This window comes from Myotis nattereri (assembly GCF_964212035.1).
Source record: "Myotis nattereri genome assembly, chromosome: 17".
Taxonomy (NCBI): domain Eukaryota; kingdom Metazoa; phylum Chordata; class Mammalia; order Chiroptera; family Vespertilionidae; genus Myotis; species Myotis nattereri.
The window spans coordinates 314,986-335,452 of NC_138092.1; the positions used below are offsets into that span (position 1 = coordinate 314,986).

At 62.3% G+C, this 20,467-nt stretch overlaps 1 protein-coding gene across 1 annotated transcript in view; it reads right to left on the minus strand.

The window, feature by feature from the left end:
• Positions 1-16: 16 nt before the first annotated feature.
• The window catches only part of MROH1 (maestro heat like repeat family member 1), a gene marked incomplete at its 5' end in the record, with an annotated part of 32,797 nt that continues 12,346 nt past the window's right edge, over positions 17-20,467 (minus strand). Inside the window, 26 exons of the mRNA XM_081111073.1 lie at positions 17-260; positions 707-772; positions 841-943; positions 1,026-1,160; positions 1,233-1,388; positions 1,717-1,905; positions 2,102-2,248; positions 2,644-2,758; positions 3,178-3,315; positions 5,450-5,646; positions 6,135-6,300; positions 8,897-9,051; positions 12,509-12,661; positions 12,994-13,106; positions 13,211-13,346; positions 15,390-15,494; positions 16,043-16,138; positions 16,247-16,358; positions 16,457-16,536; positions 16,725-16,847; positions 17,748-17,774; positions 17,861-18,007; positions 18,726-18,848; positions 19,079-19,198; positions 19,731-19,838; positions 20,214-20,266. Of these exons, the coding sequence (XP_080967199.1) occupies positions 175-260; positions 707-772; positions 841-943; positions 1,026-1,160; positions 1,233-1,388; positions 1,717-1,905; positions 2,102-2,248; positions 2,644-2,758; positions 3,178-3,315; positions 5,450-5,646; positions 6,135-6,300; positions 8,897-9,051; positions 12,509-12,661; positions 12,994-13,106; positions 13,211-13,346; positions 15,390-15,494; positions 16,043-16,138; positions 16,247-16,358; positions 16,457-16,536; positions 16,725-16,847; positions 17,748-17,774; positions 17,861-18,007; positions 18,726-18,848; positions 19,079-19,198; positions 19,731-19,838; positions 20,214-20,266 (3,149 nt within the window). The 3' untranslated portion in view covers positions 17-174. The remainder of the gene's footprint in view (positions 261-706; positions 773-840; positions 944-1,025; positions 1,161-1,232; positions 1,389-1,716; positions 1,906-2,101; positions 2,249-2,643; positions 2,759-3,177; positions 3,316-5,449; positions 5,647-6,134; positions 6,301-8,896; positions 9,052-12,508; positions 12,662-12,993; positions 13,107-13,210; positions 13,347-15,389; positions 15,495-16,042; positions 16,139-16,246; positions 16,359-16,456; positions 16,537-16,724; positions 16,848-17,747; positions 17,775-17,860; positions 18,008-18,725; positions 18,849-19,078; positions 19,199-19,730; positions 19,839-20,213; positions 20,267-20,467) is intronic.

Sequence of the window (20,467 nt, forward strand, 5' to 3'; positions counted from 1 at the left end):
AGCCCTGGTCACCTGCTGAGGAGTGAACAGCTTTATTGGAAGCGGGGGGAAGGGGGGGAAGGGGGGGCCCGCACAGACTGCCCGCCCTGCTTGGTCCCGTGTGGCCGGGGCAGGCACTCTGAGGCCCAGGCCAGCCCTGGTGGTGCCGCTTGTCGGGGGCAGCATGCCGGAGCCTCAGGCGAACTTCACCAGGCGGCCCAGAGTCTCGGCAGCTTTCACTCGCACCTTGGGGGCTGGGTCCTTGAGTAGGAGCTGCAGGGCTGGGGGACAGGAAGCTGAATTGGGGCGCCTCCGTGGCCCTTCAAGAACTGACTCTGAGCCAGGGACCCACTCAGGCAGTGCTAGGACTTGTCCCACCCCCTTCCTGGCGCAGGACCCCATGGAGCACTCCCCACCCGGTGCGTGGGGCCACCCGCCTACCACCCTCCTAAGACAGGCCTCTGCTGGGAGGGCTCAGGAGCCAACGGAAAGATAGTTTTTCCTTTTTTAGTGTTTTTTAAGCTCTTTTGGAACAGTTAAGAAGTTTCCGTGAATTACTAGAGACGATGAGGTCACCAGTGACAGGGAAAAAATCCTTGAAATCCAGGAAAATCACTTAGTCCCCCCTGGTGCCCACAGGGTCAGTGGGAGCCCTGTGCAGCCAGACAGGTGGGGGTGGCAGGGGGCCCCTGGGCCCTAACCTGGCGGGGGAGGGGGTGCTGCTCACCGGCAGTGAGCTGTTCCAGGTCCACCTGCGACTGCTGCTGGGGCTCCACATGCAGCACCAGGAACCCTGTGGGCAGGGGCTGGGGTCAGGGGGAGGGTCAGGCTCTGGGGAGGGTCAGAGAGGAGGACACTCACCTGTGAGCATGGGGGCAGCCGCTCGGACGTCCTCCCAGCTGCTCTTGAAGTAGAACAGGCTGGTGCTCACCAGGCGGCCCAGCAGGTCCGGGAAGTAGCACATCTGCAGAGGCCGGCCAGCCAGTCAGGCGCACCCCACACGGTCACACCCACGCAGTTCACACCTCCCACACCCACCCCCTCACCAGGTGCTTGCAGGCGGCATTGAGGAACTCTCCAAAGTGCAGGCCACGGCCGTCCTGCAGGTGCTTCTGGAAGACGTCGGCCAGCTCCTCACACTCCAGGTTGGGGCCGCACATGCGCAGGGCAAACCTGCAGGCCTGCGGGGCAGCACTCAGTGCCCTGCCCGTCCCAGCCCCACCTGGCTCTCCCCTCCCCCGCCGGCCACTCACAGCAGCCACAGAGGCCTGGGGGTCCCGCAGATGCAGCAGCAGGGGCACCATCCCCCCCACCACCTGCTCCAGGAAGACGTCCTCACAGGCCCCGTGGCAGGCCTTGTTGAGGTGCCCAAAGAGGCGGATGGACACAGAGCGGAACTCCATCTTCTCCTGCGGGGACATAGGTGTCACCCCCGGGCACTCCCAGCCCTGCCAACCACAGCACCGAGCCCTGGGCCCTTCCCCTCCACATCCTTGTCCTTGTGCTGTGGGTGCTGCCCGCCTGCCAGGGGCCTGACAGGCGGACACCGGGAGCAGAGGTGGAGCCATGACAGCATAACATTGGGCCTCCCAGGCCACATCCACGCTCTGGGAGGGAGCCAGGGTGACCCAGGGAGCACGTGGGGCAGGAGCAGGTGCCTGGCTGGGAGTGGGTTCCCTTCCCGTCCCCGCCCACCTACACCGTCCCCGCCCACCTGCACTGTCCCCGCCCACCTACACTGTCGAAGAAGGGCCGGATGCGGATGGCCGTGTGCAGCAGCACCGCGCGCAGGTCCTCGGGCTCCACCAGGCCCAGCAGCTTGGCCAGGCCTGCCATGGCCTCCAGGGCCACCAGGCTGTGCGGGCCGTCCCCGTCGTCCAGCCCGCTGATCATGGCTGTCAGGAGCTGGGGGCCGTGGGCCCGCACCTGGGGACGCCCTGCACTCAGCTGGTCCCCAGGTCACCAAGCCCTGGGGCCTGTCCACGGTTCACAGAATCTCTAGACCCCGTGCACCAGGCAGTCTCCCCCCCCCACCCCCCCGCCCCCGCCATCTGCCTGGGCCTCCCGGACCACAGCTCCACTGTCCCTCACAGTCGACCCCAGGGGCTGGCGGGCAACTCACCTTATCGGGGGAGCCGGAGGCGAGGTTGGCCAGGCCGCGGAGCACCAGCCGCCGCACACTGGCACACGGGTCCTTCTGCCGGGCGGCCAGGTTGTCCAGCAGCGACTCCAGGAGCATCAGGTCATTCACTACGTTGCTGGTGAGCAGCTGGAGGCAGGGGAGTGTGACCTCTTCCCAGGGCCTCACTCCCTGGCCTGACCCCTCAGGGCTGCACCAACCTCCCAACAGCCCCCTCCCCAACGCTCCCCAGTGCACTGGGCAGCCGAGTCCCAGGCCACTGTGAGGTAGATGCTGCAAAGGTCAGCTAAGGGCCAAGCTGGGCTAAAGGCCTCCCCTTGTCCTCCTTCCCACCTTCTGGCCCCAGACCACCCGGCCCCATGGCGTGGCCTGGGCAAGTCGTTAGCACTGTCGGTGCTACTGGCACAGAGCAGGGGTGGCACCAGGCGTGGCCCTGGGGGCTGGGCAAAGCCAGGTCAGTGCCAGCCTGTGGGGGCTGCCCTCCCTCCAGGGCCCTGGTAGCCATCAGAGCAAGCAGCACCTACCTCGGCCAGGAAGGCTGTGGAGGTGACCCTCTGGGCCTCATACACACTGCTCTGTGCGCCCAGCAGCGCCTTCATCACCAGGGGCAGCCGGGGGCCTGCAAACTTTGCCATGGCGCTGGGGGAGGAGGCCACGCCATGCAAGGGTGGGGTTGGGCCAACCCGGAGCCCATCCTGGGCCAACTCCCCCATGGAAGGGGGAGGCCTCTTCCACATCAGAGCCCTCGGTCCCATGAACCTGTGCCCCCTGCCAGGTTCTTCCTACCCTCCCACTCAGACATGCCCCTCCTAGCCACCTCACCAGGCTCCATGGGGGCTCCTCTCCCCAACCCGCCCCTGCACAGTCCACACAACCTGATGTGCACAGCTGTCTTTATGCTTCCCCACCCCCACCCCGCAGGGGTGCGGCCCTCAGGGGTACCTGCTCTCAGGCTGAGCACTCAGGAAGCTCTACCACTAGGGGGCCTCACGTGTGCCTCCCTGTGGGTCCCAGGGCCCCTAACCATTGCCTCAACAGGGGCTGCCCACAGTGCTCACCTGGCCAGCCGGGCCACCCCATCCTCGTGCCCTGCGGAGGTGCTCAGCAGCTCCCAGCCCCCCTCCAGCTCCACACGCTGCACCACGTCCTCACTGCCACCCCGCAGCAGCACGGCCCGCAGAGCATCCACTGCAGTGCTGGGGGGACAGGCAGCTGCACTCAGCCTGCACCCACACACACGTACACAAGTCCCAGGGCTGTGCAGCCCACACCCCACCAGCTCCCCCTCCCCACTAGGCACAGCCAGGCGGCTCAGATCCTCAGTGAAAACTGCTGCCCCCCACTCCTGAGCCTGGACCCTCAGAGTTGTTCCTGTACCTCAAGCCTTGTCTTTCCCATGTGCACAGCCTTCCCCACTCAGGGGCCCCCCACATCCTGCAGTTAGGGCCCAGTCCACTCCCAGGTATCAACTGGGCTGCTGTGCAAGTGATGGAGAGAACCTGCTTGCTCTGAGGACACATGGCCGCCAGGAGCCGGAGCAGCTCCTAGGAAATGCCCAGTGCTGTCCACCCGCTTGGCCAGTCGGCAGATGGTAGATGTGGGCTGTACCTGCTGTCCCAACCAGAGCCCCGCAGGAGGGACCAGGCCCACAGGGCCCGGCTGGAATCTACTGTCGTCCCTCTCGCTGGGATAAGCCCCCAGCTCAGGCAGAAGCGTTCAGTTCAGTTCAGGGTCGGGGGAGAGCAGAGGGCCTGCACCTGCAGAGCCTCCCAGCAAAGCCTGTGATCCACAGGCAGCTTGGCAGGGTCCTCAGAACCACACAGGGAGCCCCTCCTCCCACACTGACCCCTCCCCTGCACACTGGCCCCCGGAGGTGTGTGTCTGCGAGGCACCTTCCCTGGGAGCTCCTGGCCTAAGGGCAGACACCCACCCAGGGGCCAGCGGAGAGAAAGCATGGAAGGCGACTCTTGCTCTCCCCTTTGCTGTCCCTGGGGCCTGGAGTCCAGTGGAGGCCCAGTCATGGGTGGGGCCTCCCTCACCGGCCACCAGGGTCACTGGGCAGACACAGGGCCATGCTGCCAGGGCCAGCCCCTCACCCTGCTCCAGGCTGAGACCAGCGCTCTGGGCAGCTCTCGGCTGCAACAAATGAAGGCGTCGGTCTGGCCTGGGAGGATGTGGACAATTTCAGGGAGGGTGCCTCCCTGCCGGTGCCTGCTGCCCGGAATTTCTGTGGATGTGGCATTTGCAAGGGTCTGACTCGCAGGCTGACAGCCTCCATCAGAGCCAAGACCTGTGCCTGGCTCTGCTCCTGTCCCAGCTCAGGGGTGGCAGCCCAGGGGCCCCCGGGGCGGGGTGTGTGGCCTGCGGCCTGCAGCCCCCACAGCTCCCAGCCGTGGGGCAGCGTCCGGCGTGCCAGGCCCTGGGCTCGCTGGGTTAGTGTCCTCTGGTCCGTTCACATTTTCCACTTGGCCTTGCAGAGCTGGGCAGGCCCTGGCACACAGCCTCTGCGAGGCTTTACGAGCTGGTCCTGTGGCAGAGCAGCCTGCAGCGGGGGCGGGGTGGTGACACTGTTCCCGTGCGTCCCAGCCAAGGGGCACATCCAACCCGATACCTGGGGCGCATAAGGAGGTGGCCCGGGCTCCCGGCCACTCAGCTCCGTGCTCACCTTGTGGCCCGAGGTAGCTGTTTGGAGCCCTGAGGGGCCACTGTGTTGGGTCTGGTCGTGGCCTCAGGGACCAAGACGGGCAGGCAGGCACCCAGACTGCTGAGCTCAGTGACCCACCCTCAGCGAGCAGCCTGACCTCGCCTGTGCCCAGTCTCCTGCCAGGGCCAACGCCTGCTCGGCAGAGACCACAGGACCCTAGGCCCATGCAAGGGGGCGGGAAGTGGCTGCACAAGCTGAAGCTGGGAGCAGCAGACCTGGGTGGGGGGGCAGTCAGGCTCCTGCAGAGCTGCTGCTGGAGGGGGGCGGGGGGCGGAGGACAGGGCTGAAAAGGCTGTGCTGGAGGAATGGCTTCCTGCAGGCCCCACAGCACCCCAAACCCTTCCCGAAAGAGGTGCCCTCTGCACCTGCCTGCCCGTCCCCAGGGACTGCAGCGCATCCCAGACAGTCCCCATCCCAAGCTTTTCCGAGGAGAGGAGGAGGGACAGCCTGGAAGCTGCATTCCCAGGACAGTGTGCCCCTGCAGTGTGTCACCAGGGAGACACGGCTCCCAGGCACAAGCTCTCCCCCGCGGCCTGGCGCACACACACCAGGGCACCCCAGTGCAGCGCGCTCACCACACGCTCTGCTCACAGGAAGCGCTGGGGCAGGAGCTGAGGACCAGTTACCTGCAGGGATCGAGGGTCCTGGAGGCCAGCGCTGAGCTGCCGGCCCTCCGCTCCTTGGCCTGCAGGTTCCGGGGCAGCTGGACGCCCACCGTGCAGCTGACACGCAGCAGCAGCCCAGCAAACAGCTGGGGGTAGAGCTCGGTCACCGCAGGCCCGGACGCCGGAGCAGACATGACCTCGTGCAGCGCGCAGGTGGCCTGGGGACAGCGGCCACCTCAGGCTCACCCTCCCTTTGGGCCACATATAACGAGTGGAGGGCGGCCACTACAAAGGCTGGGCCCTGCCTCCTAGCACCCAGACTCGCCCACCAGAGGTCGGGGGTGTGCGGGGACCCGAGGGCGCCCAGCTGGGCCCTTGGGGTGGGAGGAGGCTCAGGATCCGTGTGCCCACCAGGGCACGGCCCCCGACCATCTGCTCTTGACTCCTCAGCAGAGAAGAGGGAACTCTCACAGCTGCTTTACTGTTGAAATCGCTGCCAAGCCAGGTTTATTTTTTTCCAAAGGATGAAACAGAGTGGTCTCCCTTGGGGACCGACACCTGTGGGGCCTTTACGAGGCTGGGCTCCGAGCTTGCTGGCTCTGGGGCCCCAGGCAGCTGCCAGGTGCCTTGGGGGGCGGTGCCCAGACCACCTGTGGGTCAGCCCACCAGTGAGCCAGGGAGGAGCAGGGAGCGGGGCGGCACTCACCGCCAGGGGCAGCAGCGTGGCCACGCGGTCGGGGGCGCTGCTCAGCAGGAAGGCCCGGCTCTCCTTGAAGGGCACGTCTCTGCTCATCTTCTCCAGCAGGAGCCCCAGCACCTGGGCGCTGAGGCCGGGCTCCACCGCCAGCGCCCGCCACAGGGAGCAGGTGTGGCTGGGGCAAGGAGGGTGGTCACCGTGAGGCCACTGCCAGCCCCAGCTAAACCCCCCACTTGCCCACCACACTCAGCTCCAGCCAGGGGGAAAATGGTGCCCTGACCTCAGACCTAAACTCACACCTCCCCTGACCCCAGGGGTCCATAAACAGAGGGCCTCAGTGAGGCGGTGGGAGGGGTCCCGGGAGCATCTACAAAGCGCGCAGCATGTGGCTGAGACCAGGCACACAGAAATCAGCCTGTGAGAGAAGCAGACGCCCCTGCAGTCGGGGCTCAGACGCACAGGAGACGGCTCTGATGTCAGCGTGTGTACAGAGGAAGTGACACACCAAATACCTGACAGAACGGGAAACTCTAAAAACGGAAGAGAAGCAACAGCCCTTTAGGAAGAGGGGCAGCGCTACTTGGTGGGCACGTGTGCAGCCTGGACGCAACAGAAGGGAGAAACAGGGACCTGGAGGACGGATGGGAGGAGCCAGCAGGACCCAGCGTGGGGAGAGGCCGCGGTGGGTCCAGAAGACGGAACTGGAGACAGGTCTACAGGCACTGACCTGGGTCCCAGGAGCAGAGAAAGAGACTGAAGAGAAGCAGGTTGAAGTGTCCAGAACTCAGGAAGCTCAGCCCTGCCCAGCAGAATCCAAGGACCCCTGGGCCCAAGCAAAAACATGCACAAGCCAGCGACAAGGGATGGCTCCTGCGCATCCAAGGAGAGCACATGGCTCCTCAGACAGCTTGCCAGTGAGACTCAGGGGCCAGAGGCGGCACATCATCTGACACAGTGGTCACCGATGGTGGTCTGTGAGGGCCGAAAGGTTGGCGACCGCTGATCTCACACACACAGTGAAAGAAAACTTGCTAAACCAGAATTCCAAACGCTGCAAACAATAGTCAAGAAGGCAGCAAACGAATACATTCCAGGCCCTGGCCAGTGTGGCTCACTGGGTTGGGCATCGTCCTGTGCACTGAAGGTTTGATTCTCGGTCAGGGCATATGCCCAGGTTTCAGCTCGATTCCCAGTGGGAGGTATGGGGGAGGCAGCTGATTGATTTTTGCTCTCACATCAATGTTTCTCTCCCCCATCCTTTCTTCTTTCTCAAAACAAAAAATCAAATTAAAAAACACACCAAACTAAACAAAAACAAGTACATCTCAGCTGACAAAGTGCAGCGTTTTCAGGAGCAGACCCTCAGCAAGGGAGCCCTGGAGGAAGCTCTGCAAGTGGGAGGAGAGTGAGGGGCCGAGTTGTAGAGTGAGGAGCAAAACTTGGTGGCCCTGTGGAAAGACGCACACGCCAACCAGGATGGCAAGGACACACCCAGGGGACATGGGCGGTGGGCAGATGGACGGCCCATCCCCTGGCACCCTGGGCGGCCACACACTGCTGTGGGAACAAGGGGGCATGCTGGGCCCAATAACATGTTCCTCATGGACAGTGAGACCGACCTTCACGTGATTTCACGTCGTGAAACATGCTCCTGATTTTCTCCAACCACTGATAAGTGTGAGACTCGTTCTTAGCTCACAGGCTGTGTAAAAATGGGCACGTGAGATGTGGGGTAGGGCTGCACGTGCCAACTCTGACCCAGGTCAGCCCATTCCTGCCCTAGCCGGGTGCCCACAGGACACCAAGTGACCAGGAAGAAAGAGCGACCGCGCATGCGCCAGAGACAGCACATCCACGGGCTCCATCCACCAGGCCGCCCACGTCACCACGGAACCCTGTGACGACCTCAGGCTCCTCTGTGTAAGTGATGCCCCCATGAAAACTGAAGCAAAGGGATGGACAAAGAGCCACATGCAAACATGGACGGGCACCACCCCAGAATGACCACCCAGGAGCTACGGTGACACCGGGCGGGCGGCTCCATGCAGGCACCTCCCCTGTGCCCACGTGGTCATTTTTAGAATGACCACTAAAGGGACAGAGGCAGAGTGTACAACCCTCAAAGCAACTGAGTGGAACAGATGACGTTACAGCTGCGTCAGCAAGATGACGAGGCCCTGAGATGGGAGGACAGAGGAGGCACCAGGCAAGCGACGGCTAAGATGCGCCTCAACGCAAACCCTCGCCAGTGAGGAGAGGTGCTTCGCCAGGTGATGGCTGTGGAGCGAGCGCAAAAGCCAGGCTGACAGGACCCGAAGCACAAGGAGCACAGGGTCTCCAAGTGACGGTGGGCCTCCATAAAAAATGAAGCCAGCAAAGAAGGGAGCGCGGGCAGCAACGACCACCAATAGGGTGATGTGGTGGAGGAGACGTGGGGGACAGGAGGACGGGCACCGATGGGAGCTCGGGAGCTGGGAGTGCGACACGGGGGACGGGAACCCCTTCCTGGCTCAGAGTGAGGGCCAGGCCCCGGGGTCTGCTCACAGATGGGGGTGACACCCTACAGAGACAGGCCAGGAGAAGTGGATGACACAGCTCGTGACCGTGAGCCCAGGGTGCCCACTGAAACCTAGAGGGTGTCTCCCCCCCGCAGGGACTGGGGTCTTGCTGGCTCCCAAAAGGAGGCACCAAGTGCAGAGGCACGTGGAAACTGGGGGCGCAGGTACCCCCGAGCCTGGTGCCCACCCCAGCAGCTGGTGGACACCTGGTACCTGTCGAAGGGCAGGGGGCTGCCCAGGAGGCTGGTCACCACGGCCACGCAGTGCTGGGAGGCCAGGACATACACGCTGTGCTGGGCGGACTGCAGCACGTGCTCCTCGCGGGTCTCCTGCAGCCTGGAACGCAGCACGCTCATGATCTCGGGCACCTGCGGGCGGTGGGCGCTGGTCAGACCTGGAAGCAGGCAGCCCGGGAGCCAGGGGGTGGGTGGGCAGCCCAGGAGCTGCAGGGCCCCTCATGGGCTGGGCCGAGAAGGGAGCCTGGTGCCCCTGGATGTGTGTGGAGCACTGAGGCCACAGACATTCTATTGAGGGCGCCCAGCCTCAGGCGCTCTGACCGAGGCAAAGGCGGGCAGTGGTGGGGATGCAGGAGAGGGAGGCTGACCGATCCCCAGACTGAGGCTGGGAGGGGCCAGGAGAGGGAGGGCCGTGGCCCCCACTGCAGAAGCCACTGGTGAGGCAACCAGAGCGAGGAGCCTCCTCAGGACCAGTGGGGCCCTACTGGCCTCCTGCAGGCTCCGTGTGGCCTCATCATTCTGGGTCCCCTGCCCTCAGCGGGTGCTGGCCCCGACCACAGGGACCCCCACTGCATGCGGCACACCTGGAAAACACCGTGGTCTGAGGTGAAAACAGGGGAGACAGAGCTGCGGGGACAGGGCTGCTGGCAGACGGTGCACTCCACCCACTGCTGGGTCCTGGGCAGGGCTGGCCAAGCCACCTGCCCCATGGGACCTCGAGAAGGCGCGGTGTGGCTGACATGAACCCTCCCAGGCCAGGCCTCGCCTGCTCTTCCATGCAGTGTGTGCATGGGGTCCCCTCTCAAAGGGCTGGTGAATAGTGACACCTCGAGTACAGAACGGGGACCACTCTCCATGCCCCTTCCCAGAACCTGGGCATGGCCATGTCTCCTGGACCCGACGCCTCTGCTCCCAGCTCGGGCAGCGTGGCAGTGGGAGGTGCTGAGCCTGAGCTGTGCTTCCTGCCCAGGCCTTCTCCCGCCTCCCCAACAACTGAGGTGAGGAGCCTGCTGTGTGGCCCATCTTGCCCTCTGTTCTTTACAACGTGCTCTATTTTGCGATCATGGTCACATGTCACCTACTAGAACCACATTTTCTGACCCAATGTCAGAGGAAGTGTCCAGGCGTCTCCTAGAGGTCCCCCTGCCAAGCTCTCTCACGCAGGAAGGGAAATGCGGCCCATGTGATCCCCGTGGGCACCAGGCACTAGAGGCCACGTCACTGCAGCTGAGGTGTCAGGAGGCAGATCTGCTAAGGATGAGCCTGGGAGTCAGGAACCCTGCTCGTGTCTGACTCTGAGCTGGAAGGAGATGGCTCGACAGCTTTCCCCCAGGAGCCCAGCAGCTGGCTCTGCATGTGGGGCGCCTGCCTTTGCCAAGAACGGGGTGGTGGGGGGAGACCCAAAGTTATAAAACTCCTAGAAGAAAACGGGGAAAGCTTTATGACCCTGGATTTGGCGATGGTTTCTTTGACACCAACAGCAAAAATAGACATGGAACACATCAAACTTCTATGCATCAAAGGACACAATCAACAGAGTGAAAAGGCAACCTGCAGAATGGGGAAACATACTTGCAAGTCATATACTTGGTAAGGGGCTAATATCCAGAATATATAAAGAACTCATACAACTCAACAAAAAAATCACACAGCCTGATTTACAAGGAGGAAAAGGACTTGAATAGACATTCCTCCAAAGAAGACATACAGATGGTCAACACGCCCATGAAAAGACCTCAGCATCACCTACGGTGAGGGAAATGCAAATCGCAACCACAGGGGAGCCCTGGCCGCTGTGGGTCAGCGGTTAGAGCGTTGGCCCGCACCCCACAGAATCTAGAGTTTGATTCCTGCCGGGCAAGGGCATGTACCTGGGTTGCATGTTCAATCCCTGGCCCTGGAAGGGGCACATGTGGGAGGCAACAAATCCATGTGTCTCTCTCACATTGATGTTTCTCTCTCTCTTTCTGCATTTCCCTCTCTCTCTTCCACGCTCTCTAGAAATCAATGGAAAAAAGTATCCTCTGTAAGGATTAACTAAAAGCCCACAGGAGATGCCACTTCACACTCATCAGGACGGCTATAAAACAAAAGGGGCCATAATCAGTGTTGGCGAGGATGTAGAGAAATTGGAACCCTCACGCACTGTTGGTGGGAATGTAAATTGGTGCAACTACTATGGAAAACAGGATGGTGGTTCCTCAAAAAACTCAAAACAGCCGAGACCGGTTTGGCTCAGTGGATAGAGCGTCGGCCTGCGGACTGAGGGGTCCCGGGTTCGATTCCGGTCGGGGGCATGTACCTTGGTTGCGGGCGCATCCCCAGTAGGGGGTGTGCGGGAGGCAGCTGATCGATGCTTCTCTCTCGTCGATGTTTCTAACTCTCTGTCTCTCTTCCTTCCTCTCTGTAAGAAATCAATAAAATATATTTAAAAAAACAAAAAAACAAAACCAAAACCAAAAAAACTCAAAACAGGTTTACCATATGACCTGCAATTCCACTCCTGGGTATCTACCCAAAAGAACAGAAAACGAATGCAAAGAAGATATTTACACACCATGTTCACAGCCTTATTCTTAAAATAGAAGCTAAGAGCTGGAAGCGACCCAAGTGTCTGTCGACAGCTGAAAGGAAAGACACGACATGGGACGCTATGAGTGCACTGGGGCCACCAATGGCCACTGCTTCCAGCTGGCCGGTCCCCCTCCACCTGCCCAGAGCCACAGGACACCTTCCTACTGCTCACATCTGACCTGGAAAAAAATGCAAAATAAAATCCAAACCTTCGCCCAGCAAACCCCGACTGTCACAGCTGTGCCTTCGTCCCAACCTCCTGCCATACTTCCCCTCCCAGGTCCTGAGGCCACCACCACCCCTGCCTGAGTGCCCGTTCCTCTCCAGCCTTACACCACACAGGGCCCTTCTGCTGCTAATCCCCATCAGCAAATTGCCTGCTCACCCCTCCCTGAGAAGGAGACATTTGCAATACCCAACAGAAAATTCGTGTCCACAGGTATCACATACTTCGGCAAATCAGTAAGAAAGGCACAGACAACCCAGGAGACAGATGGGCCCAGCCTGCTGGGACGCTGGAGGAGCCAGGAAACGTGTGCAGAAACGCAACTAGAACTCATGGAAAGCCAAGGCACACCCACCAGAAAGGGGCCACTTGAGACCCGGAGCCTCCAACCTGCAGTCATTGTGGGGAGTCGCCCGGGCCAGTGTGAACCTCAGCGGCCTCTGGGTGAGCCTGCTGGGGGCCCTCTATGCAGGTGCCTTCGACTCTCAGCCGGAGGCCTCACCAGCTCCACCCCGCGCAGTATTGTGCTTCCCGGTTCCCTTCCCCACCTCACTTTCTGAGCAGTGACTTCTGCCAAATTCTAACCTCAGTCTTCACACAAAAGAGAATTTGTCCCCATTAGACCCGCAGGGAAAGGGGGCAGAGCAGGGAGCCCCCACTTACCCAGGCCCCGCCCCACAGGTCTAGACAGATCCAAGGTCCATGCCTAGCCACACCCCTTCCCAGACAAGCCACGCCCATCAAACTCCTCCCCGCCCCCCCGCCCACGCCCCGCCCCGCCCGCCCCACCTTCTCCAGCAGCATGCTGCCCCGCTCCTTCAGCAGGCAGTTGATCATGACTGTAGCCGCTCGGGAGCAGTTCTTGTCGGGGTCTCCCAGGCTCTCAAACAAGGTGAGCAAGAGGTTGATGAGCTGATCCGGCGGGAGGCGCTTCGCGATGATCTAGGAAGAGGGCTGTGCGTCAGCAGAGCAGAGGAAGGGCTTCCAGACATAGCGCCTCTGGGCGGGGCCAGCGCCATTCAGCCTTCAGGTCCCTCCAGCCTCAACACCCTCTTCCTGGCCCTGCGCTGTCAGGAGCTCCTGCCAGGTGCCAGGGGCTGTGGCCCCGTCAGAGAAGCCCCAACTCCCCACTGGAGCCGGGTGCTCCCATCCCTGTGCCCCAAGCCCACTGCCCTGTGCTGCACCCCGCCCAGCGCCCTGCACCCCCACCCACAATGCAAGTCCCTCCCAGCCCAGACCACGAGCGGCCTCCCTCCATGGGTGCCTGCAGGTACCTGAGCGATGCTGTGGCAGGCGTGGAAGAGGATGGCGGGGTCGGGGTGCACAAGGCCGTCTTTGAGGGTGAGGAGCCGCTCGGCCACATCGTCCCGGTAGTCACGGGAGAAGCCTGCGGAGGCAGGAGGCACGTGGAGCTGGGCAGGACCTCCCTGGCCACCCGGGGCCCAGACTGCTCCTCATCCCTCCGGCAGCTCTGCCCAGCCAGAGGCTCACCCTCATAGCCCAGCTGGAGGTAGAGCAGGGAGTAGACACAGCTCACGGCCTCCTGGCGGGTGGCAGGCCACAGGTCCGCACACCGTGGGGAGAAGAGGCCGACGAGGAGGCCCAGGTTGTGGAAGGGCACCAGGGCCTGGAGAGGAAGGGTGGGAGGTGCTGTGGGGACACTGGGGCGGGGGCAGCCAGAGAGGGGAGCTGGGGCCCTGGGAATGTAGGGGGAGGGCAGGTGCTGCCTGTACCACTTAGGCCCAGCTGTGGACCCAGCTCAGACCATACACAGTCCACTGGGGCACCTAAGAGGGCCAAGCAGGAGACAAAGATGGAGCCCCACAGGCAGCAGAGGGGGCAGGGCTCTGATGAGTCCCCCAACCCCCATGGGAAACCCCCTCCCCCAGAGGGCAAATCCCACCAGGGGAGGGAAACTGCAGGCCCCTTCACCCTCGCTGGTCCTGGTCCCGTTTTTCAGGGCGCTTTCTTCTCTCCTCCAACACTGAGCCTTGCATCCTGCCCTCGGCCTTTCAACACCAGTTACGACCCCCAACTCACACCCCTCAGCCTTCCTGCCCCCTGCCCCCTTCTGCTCCTGGAGCCACCAGCCTGGGGATTCGTGGGAGGAGGGAGGCTGGAGTGTTGGGCAAAGAACCCTGGGGCCAGCTGCTGCTCTGGCGAGGTCAGATGTCTGTTACAGCTGGACGGGGTCCTGTGAAGACCAGGCACGAGAGCCTGAGGGGGAAAGCCTGGCCATGCACACACGGAAGGCAAGAGCCATGGGGAGACCTGGCAGATCTGGCCACATGAAGAATGAGAGCTTGGGCACATTTTTAAAAAATAGTAAAACAGCAAGAGAAAAAGCCTACAATCACCCTGATCGATGGAAAAAGGCATCTGGCAACCTCGTCTGTGCTCCTGATAGAAGTCCTCATTAAGACCCTGGCCGGGTAGTTCAGTGGGTTGGAGCGCCGTCCCTAATGCCAAGGCTGCAGGTGTGACCCCTGGTCAGCACACATACAAGCAGCATCCAAGGGACGCAGAAATCAGTGGGACGGGGGGGAAATGGACACATATGTAATACCCTTTGTAATACTTTAAGCAATAAAAATAAAAAAAAGAAATCAGTGGGACAACAAGTGGAGGGCTCACTCTCTCTCTTCCCTTTTCTCTCTCAGATCAATCAATTTCAAAATCAAAGTCCTCATTAAAATGTGTGGCTGTGTGGAGCATGAGAAAGAGTAAACGTGGCCCAGCAGGTCAAGCCTTGGGCTCAGCAGCGAAACTTCCCAGGAGAGGGTGTCGTCTCGTCGTGTCCCCAGCGTGCTGGATGGAGAAGGGACAAAGGTGCAAGTACCGGGGGGAAAGCCAAAGCCCCAGCGTTTGCAGCCTGGGATGACAATCTGAGAAGCACAGGAAACTCGCTAAAAGCTCATTACAAGTAACAGAGGAGTCTTGCAAACTCCAGTTCCCTCCATAGCAACGATCAGCAGTACTTAGGCCCCGAGAACAGTGACACTGACAACCACTGCTACCCTGGGGAGGGCTGGAGGCGCCCACCCTCAGCCACTCCTGGTGCAACTACTGTCCTCGGATTCCGTCACAACTGCCACAGGAACCCCAAACCACCTGCACGACGGCCTCGTAGGACACTGGAATTCTGGGAGAGCGCACACACGAGCTCCGAGTGTCTCACCAAACACTGAAATGCACACACTGGCTCTCAGGCCAGCTCCAACCACCCGCGGAGCTGTCCCCGTCTCTGCCTTTTCCAAACATCCCCTGTGGTCAGCTCCATCTTTGCCCACCTGCTGCTTCCGCCTCCAAAGCCCTCATCTTCTCCTCTACACCCCGCTCCCCAGCACGCGTCCCCTCACTCGGGGACCATAATACACATCAGTCCTGGGTGACATGTGGGCTCCGTCAGACTGAACTCCGAGTGGCCAGCCCCGAGGACACTCCTGGCCCTGACCGGCCTTCGTCCACGTCTTCAGAAAGAGCACGGACACTGTCGGTGTGGGATGAGCCAGGGGTGGGGGCTCGATGACAGCCGGGAAGCCCGCTGAGTGCTTGGGAGCAGGAGGGCAGCCGACGCAGGCCCCAACCATGGGCCCCGGGAATGGGATGCCCAGGAAGGTGGGGGCGGAGTGTGGTGGGGGCAATTGTGTGGTCACTGCCTGTTACTCACACTGACGTGCAGGTGCTCCAGGAAGAACTGCAGCAGACAAGCACTCAGGCCCAGCGCCCGCACCCGCTCGTAGCCCCGCGGGGACTTGATCCACGGGCTCAGGTGCTGGGGAAGATGGGGGTTTCACACGGGTGCCCAGGGGACAGCCCAGGAGGCAGGGGCCTGTGCGCAGTGGGCAGGTCAGCGGCCCTGCCAGGCCACCCTTCCAAGCTTCAGGGGCCAGCAGGCCACATCAGGGTGGGTCACCACAGCTGCAGCTCAACCCTGTCCTGCTAGCCTGGATCACACACATGGCCCCCCAGGTGGACCCAGAGCTGGGCCTACAGAGGGATGGGGAGTTCCCAGGGAGGGAGACAGCATGGCCACCACCTGCCATCCCGGCGTCTCGATGGCCCCAGACGATCAGAAGCTCACATCTGGGGCACCTGTAGGGTCTCTGCGTCCCAGCACCATGAGATGAAGGAAATGCGGGAATGGGCTCCAGGCTCCAACTGGGTGAGGGCCCACCCCACCTGCACACCTACCCACAAACCCCAGTTGCAGAAAGCACCAAATGGCCCCTGTGCTGCCCTGGGGCAAGGCGGGCCCTGAGAAACAATGGAGGGTTGGCTGCCAGGTGCCCACTCCCCCGTACAGTGCACTTCATTGCACACCTCCACCATGAGCTGCAGGCCCTGGGGGGTCATGTTCCGCCGAAGGATGCTCCTCAGCAGATCCTCAAGGGCGTGCATGGTGTCCAGGTACAGGAACTGGAGGGAGGGAAGGGGGCGCCGGCCCACCAGTGACCACACCGCCCACCGCAGCCTCTTCTCTGCCCCCCACAGACATGGGCGGGGGTGAGGGGCACGTGGAGATACCTCCTGGGGGCCACCCTCCCCCTCAGGCTCGGGCGGCACAGCCATGATGCTGTGCAGACAGCTGTGGATTATGTCCGACTGCACCTGCTCTTCCAGCTCAGGCTCCAGGGAGCTGAGGGGTAAGTTAAGGGTGGGGTCTGTCCAGCCACACACACCCTCACGTGACCCTGTGCCCTCACCCCAGGAGCCCATGCCCAGAGAAAAGGATACACCAGGTGGGTGCAGGCGAGCATGGCCTTCTTCCGAATGGGTGTTCGCAAGGAGTCTGGGGGCTCTGCCTTGATGAAGTCCTGAGGGGCAGCACGTGACAGCCCTGAGCCAAAGCACCGGCTCTCCTCCCCATCCAGCTTCCATCAGGCTGTGCCAAGTAGGTGCTGGGCCCTCACTGCACATGCCCCAGCCTCCCCAGACCCGCCTCCCCTCGTCCGAGTCAGCGCCCTGCAGCCACCCCAGGCACCCCAGACCCGTGCGGCCTCACCATCATCTGGGCCACCAGCTCCGCCTTCCTCGTGAAGTGGAAGGAGCCGGCCTGCGCACTGCTACAGATGGCCTGGCACACCATGCACACGCTCTGGACAAGGCACAGCTGCAGGCCCGGGTCCTGCAGGGACAGCAGGCTGCAGGAAGCCGCCGACACCTGCTCCCCAGCCACTGCCCCTGGGTCCACAGGGCTGAGCCCATCAAGGAGGCTGCCCACAGCAAGAGGCCAGACCACACGCCCCTGTTCTTAAGGGTTTGTCAAAGCCACAAGGACAAGAGGGCGCCTGTGAAGGCACCTTGAGGCACTCAGCTCTCTGCCTGGCCCAGGCCCTGAGGCCCCTGGTCATGGCCGTGGGAAGGCCCTACAGGCAGAAGGTGAGCTCTGTCCCGTGTCCCCTGCATCCTGTGGCTGGAAGGGCCCCCGAGGTGGGAGAAGGAAGCACACCCAAGAACAGCCCACCAGATGGGGATGCCCCTGCCTGTCCCACTAACTGGCCTCTGAGGGTTTGGGGAAGGTAGTGAGGACAGCTGTCCGGGGGCATGGGTGGAGCCCCCCCACTCTAATCGGCTGAGGGGGACGGCTCTTAGGACAGCCCCTCCCCCAGCAGCCCCAGGAGAACAGAGCGTCTGTCCTTGAGGCGAGGGCCCGGTGGTCACAGAGGGGCTTCTGGGTTAGTGCCAGCGGTCCCAGCGGAAAACATGTTAGTGAGGCCAGAGGCCACTGTCGCTGGCTCAGAGCTTAGCCCTTTCCCGGAGCAGCTGTGAGGCCGACCCCGTGAACATCGGGGAGCAGAGCCAGGAGAGGGACTGAGGTCCACAGCTCCCTGCCCTGCCTGCCAACCTGCCACCACTACTCAAGGGGCAGAGGCCCTCTCTTCCCACTGCCATCCAGGGCCGGGCCAGAGTGGGGAGGGGCTGCTCCAAGGTACATGAGGGCGCCCCCTGGCTCCTCCCGTGAAGCCCAGCCCAGCCCAGCAGAGAGAGAAAAGCACAGTCCACGCTCATCTCCTACACACTGTACCTTGGTCTCTACCTTTATTCCCAGAACCTGAACAACAAAAAGTGAGAGGCATTAAAATGTGCGATGCCAGGTGGTGGCGTCAGTGCCCGCCCTGGACGCCGCCCTGTGCCCACCTTGGTGCTGAAGCACTGAAACATATTCCGCAAGATGTCGGACTCGGCCCGGGCCAGCACCAGCTCTCGGGGGGCCTGCGCCGCCACGTGCCCGTAGCACAGGATCAGCGTGCCCTTCACTCTGTCCACATCGTTATCGCTCCGGTCCTGGGGGTGGGGGGCAGCAGGCCTCAATCACACAGTCAGCCCCTGTCCCGTCCCGCATCCCACACCCCACACAGGAGGCCTCCCATGCAAGCCCCAGTCCCTCTGGAAGACGGCAGGGCTGCCAGCAACATCAAAGGCTTAACCGACCACACCAGCCCTAGGGAGAGCCCCTCCATTGGGAACAGCAGGACAAGCCAGATCTAGGTTCTTTGGGCACCAAGGGACAGAGATCAAAGGTCTGAGCAGGGAACAAGGTGGGAGGGTCAAGCAGGAGGAAGCAGAGCCAGGGTCTCTTCTGTCCTTGGGGCCTGCCCACACCTACACGCACTCAAGTGTGGGCCGACCCCGTGCAAGCAGCCCAACCCTGAGCGTCTGTGACTGGGACAGGCCTCGGGTGCAGGCACCCAGTCCTCCTGTAATGGGTTTTGGCAAGAACGCAGCCTCTACCGGCCACCAGGGGGCAGAGGTGAACAGACAGCCAGGGGAGGCGGCAGCTTTCATCCTGCCACCCAGACTGGGGGAGGGCTGGGTGCCCCTTGTCACTGGCTGAGGGGGAACCCACACTCAGTCGCCCCACCCACGAGGAAGCAGAGGCTGGATGCAGCTCCCCACCCCAACCCTGGCCTGCAGGGCACCCACAGCCAAGCCACCCCACCACCCCAGACGCTAGAACCCAGGCCAGTCCCACCAGACCTCCTCCCCGGACCGACTGCTGCACCTTAAAAATGTTGAAGATGCCAATGGATTTTCTGAACACATCCGACCTCACAAAGTCCTCCAGCTGGGCCAGGGTGTCATCCAGGTGGGAGATGGCACAGATCCCAAAGCAACAGGCCAGGCCCTGGGGAGGTGCATGGGGCACTCACACTGGGCAGGGATAGACAGGGGCTTGGGGGTGAGGACAGGAGGAGCATGCATTATGCATGCACATTGCACACACCATAGGGTTGCATCTGTGCACAGCACACACATATGCACTCACACTCACTAGTGCCTAAGGGAGGACAGTGAGCACTGCCAGCCAGGCGTGGGCCCAGGGCTTTGGGGGTGGGGGGGTGGGGGGGCTGGCACCTCGCGCTCGGCCTCCTCCTGGTATCTGGCTGTCTCCAGCAGCTCCTGCAGGAGTTTCCTCACCACGTCCTTACTGGAAGCAGCACCCAGGGTGGTCCCCACACATTTGTACAGGAAGTTCTGCAGCAAACCAGGGCGTGCACTGTGTGGGTGCCGGTGGGGGGCGGCCCGGCACTGCCAGCCAACGTGGGAGGGGCTGTTGGGAACCCGTGGTTCTGGCCACTGCCTGAGCGGGGAGTCTCCAGCCACCAGCCACTACGAGGCAGCTCATAGGTCTTCTCTTCTCAGCTCTGCCAGAGCCACAAGGGCCCAGAGGTGGGCTCAGGCATCAAGTGACACAGAATCTAAGCCCAGGAACTTGGACCGAAGGACTATGCCCAGAAAACCCCAGCAGGCTATTCGCCCCCACTTTCCCAGGATGCCCCTGACCTGGGCACTTCCTCTTGGACCCCTCTCATATCTTCCCCTGGGTTTTCCTCCCCCCACACACACCTTCTCCTGGGGCTTCCCCCCCCCCACTCCCCCCGCACCTTCTCCTGGGGCTCCCTCCCCCGCCAGCACCTTCTCCTGGGGCTCCCCCGCCCCCCCGCACCTTCTCCTGGGGCTCCCTCCCCCACACATTCTCCTGGGGCTTCCTCCCCCCCACACACACCTTCTCCTGGGGCGTCCCGTTGTAGCAGGGTAGCTGCTTGCACATCTCCAGGCTCAGCTGGCAGATCCATGTGTTGTCAGACACGACAGCAAGACTGTCCCGAAGGAACTGCAGGCAGGAGCAACAGGGAGGCTGGGAACTTGGCTTCCCAAACAGGCTGGGGAGGGTGGTCCTGTGCCATGGTTCTGAATGGTGGTGGGTGACCCTCGAGTCCAGGCAGACATGCAATGAGTTAGGGTGCGGACAGCTCTAGGCCAGGCAATGGAAGACAGAAGGCGCCGTGGCCGGGCAGCTCAAAGCCCCTGTAATCTGGCTGTCAGAGCAGGATGGCAACCTGTGACAGTCCTCACCCCAGACACCCATCTGTCCCTCCACCAGGCAGGCCACTCAGTCAAGGCAGGTGTCACAACCCTAGAAAGTTACAGCCCCCCAGCTCTCCCCACCCAGGCTGGCCACACCTCAGTCTCTTCTCCCTTCTCTCACCACCAGCAGCTTTTCCTCCCATTCCTTCTGTGACAGGGTCTTCGCAGTATGTTCTGCAATGACAACCACCAGTCAGCCTGCCAGGCAGGACCGTCACACAGACAAGAATGGAGTGTTCAGAACACCCAGCCCAGGCCCCGCCCAGCACCCCCACCTGGCCCAGGCCCCACCCAGCACCCCCACCTGACTCAGACCCCGCCCAGCACCCCCACCTGACTCAGGCCCCACCCAGCACCCCCACCTGACTCAGGCCC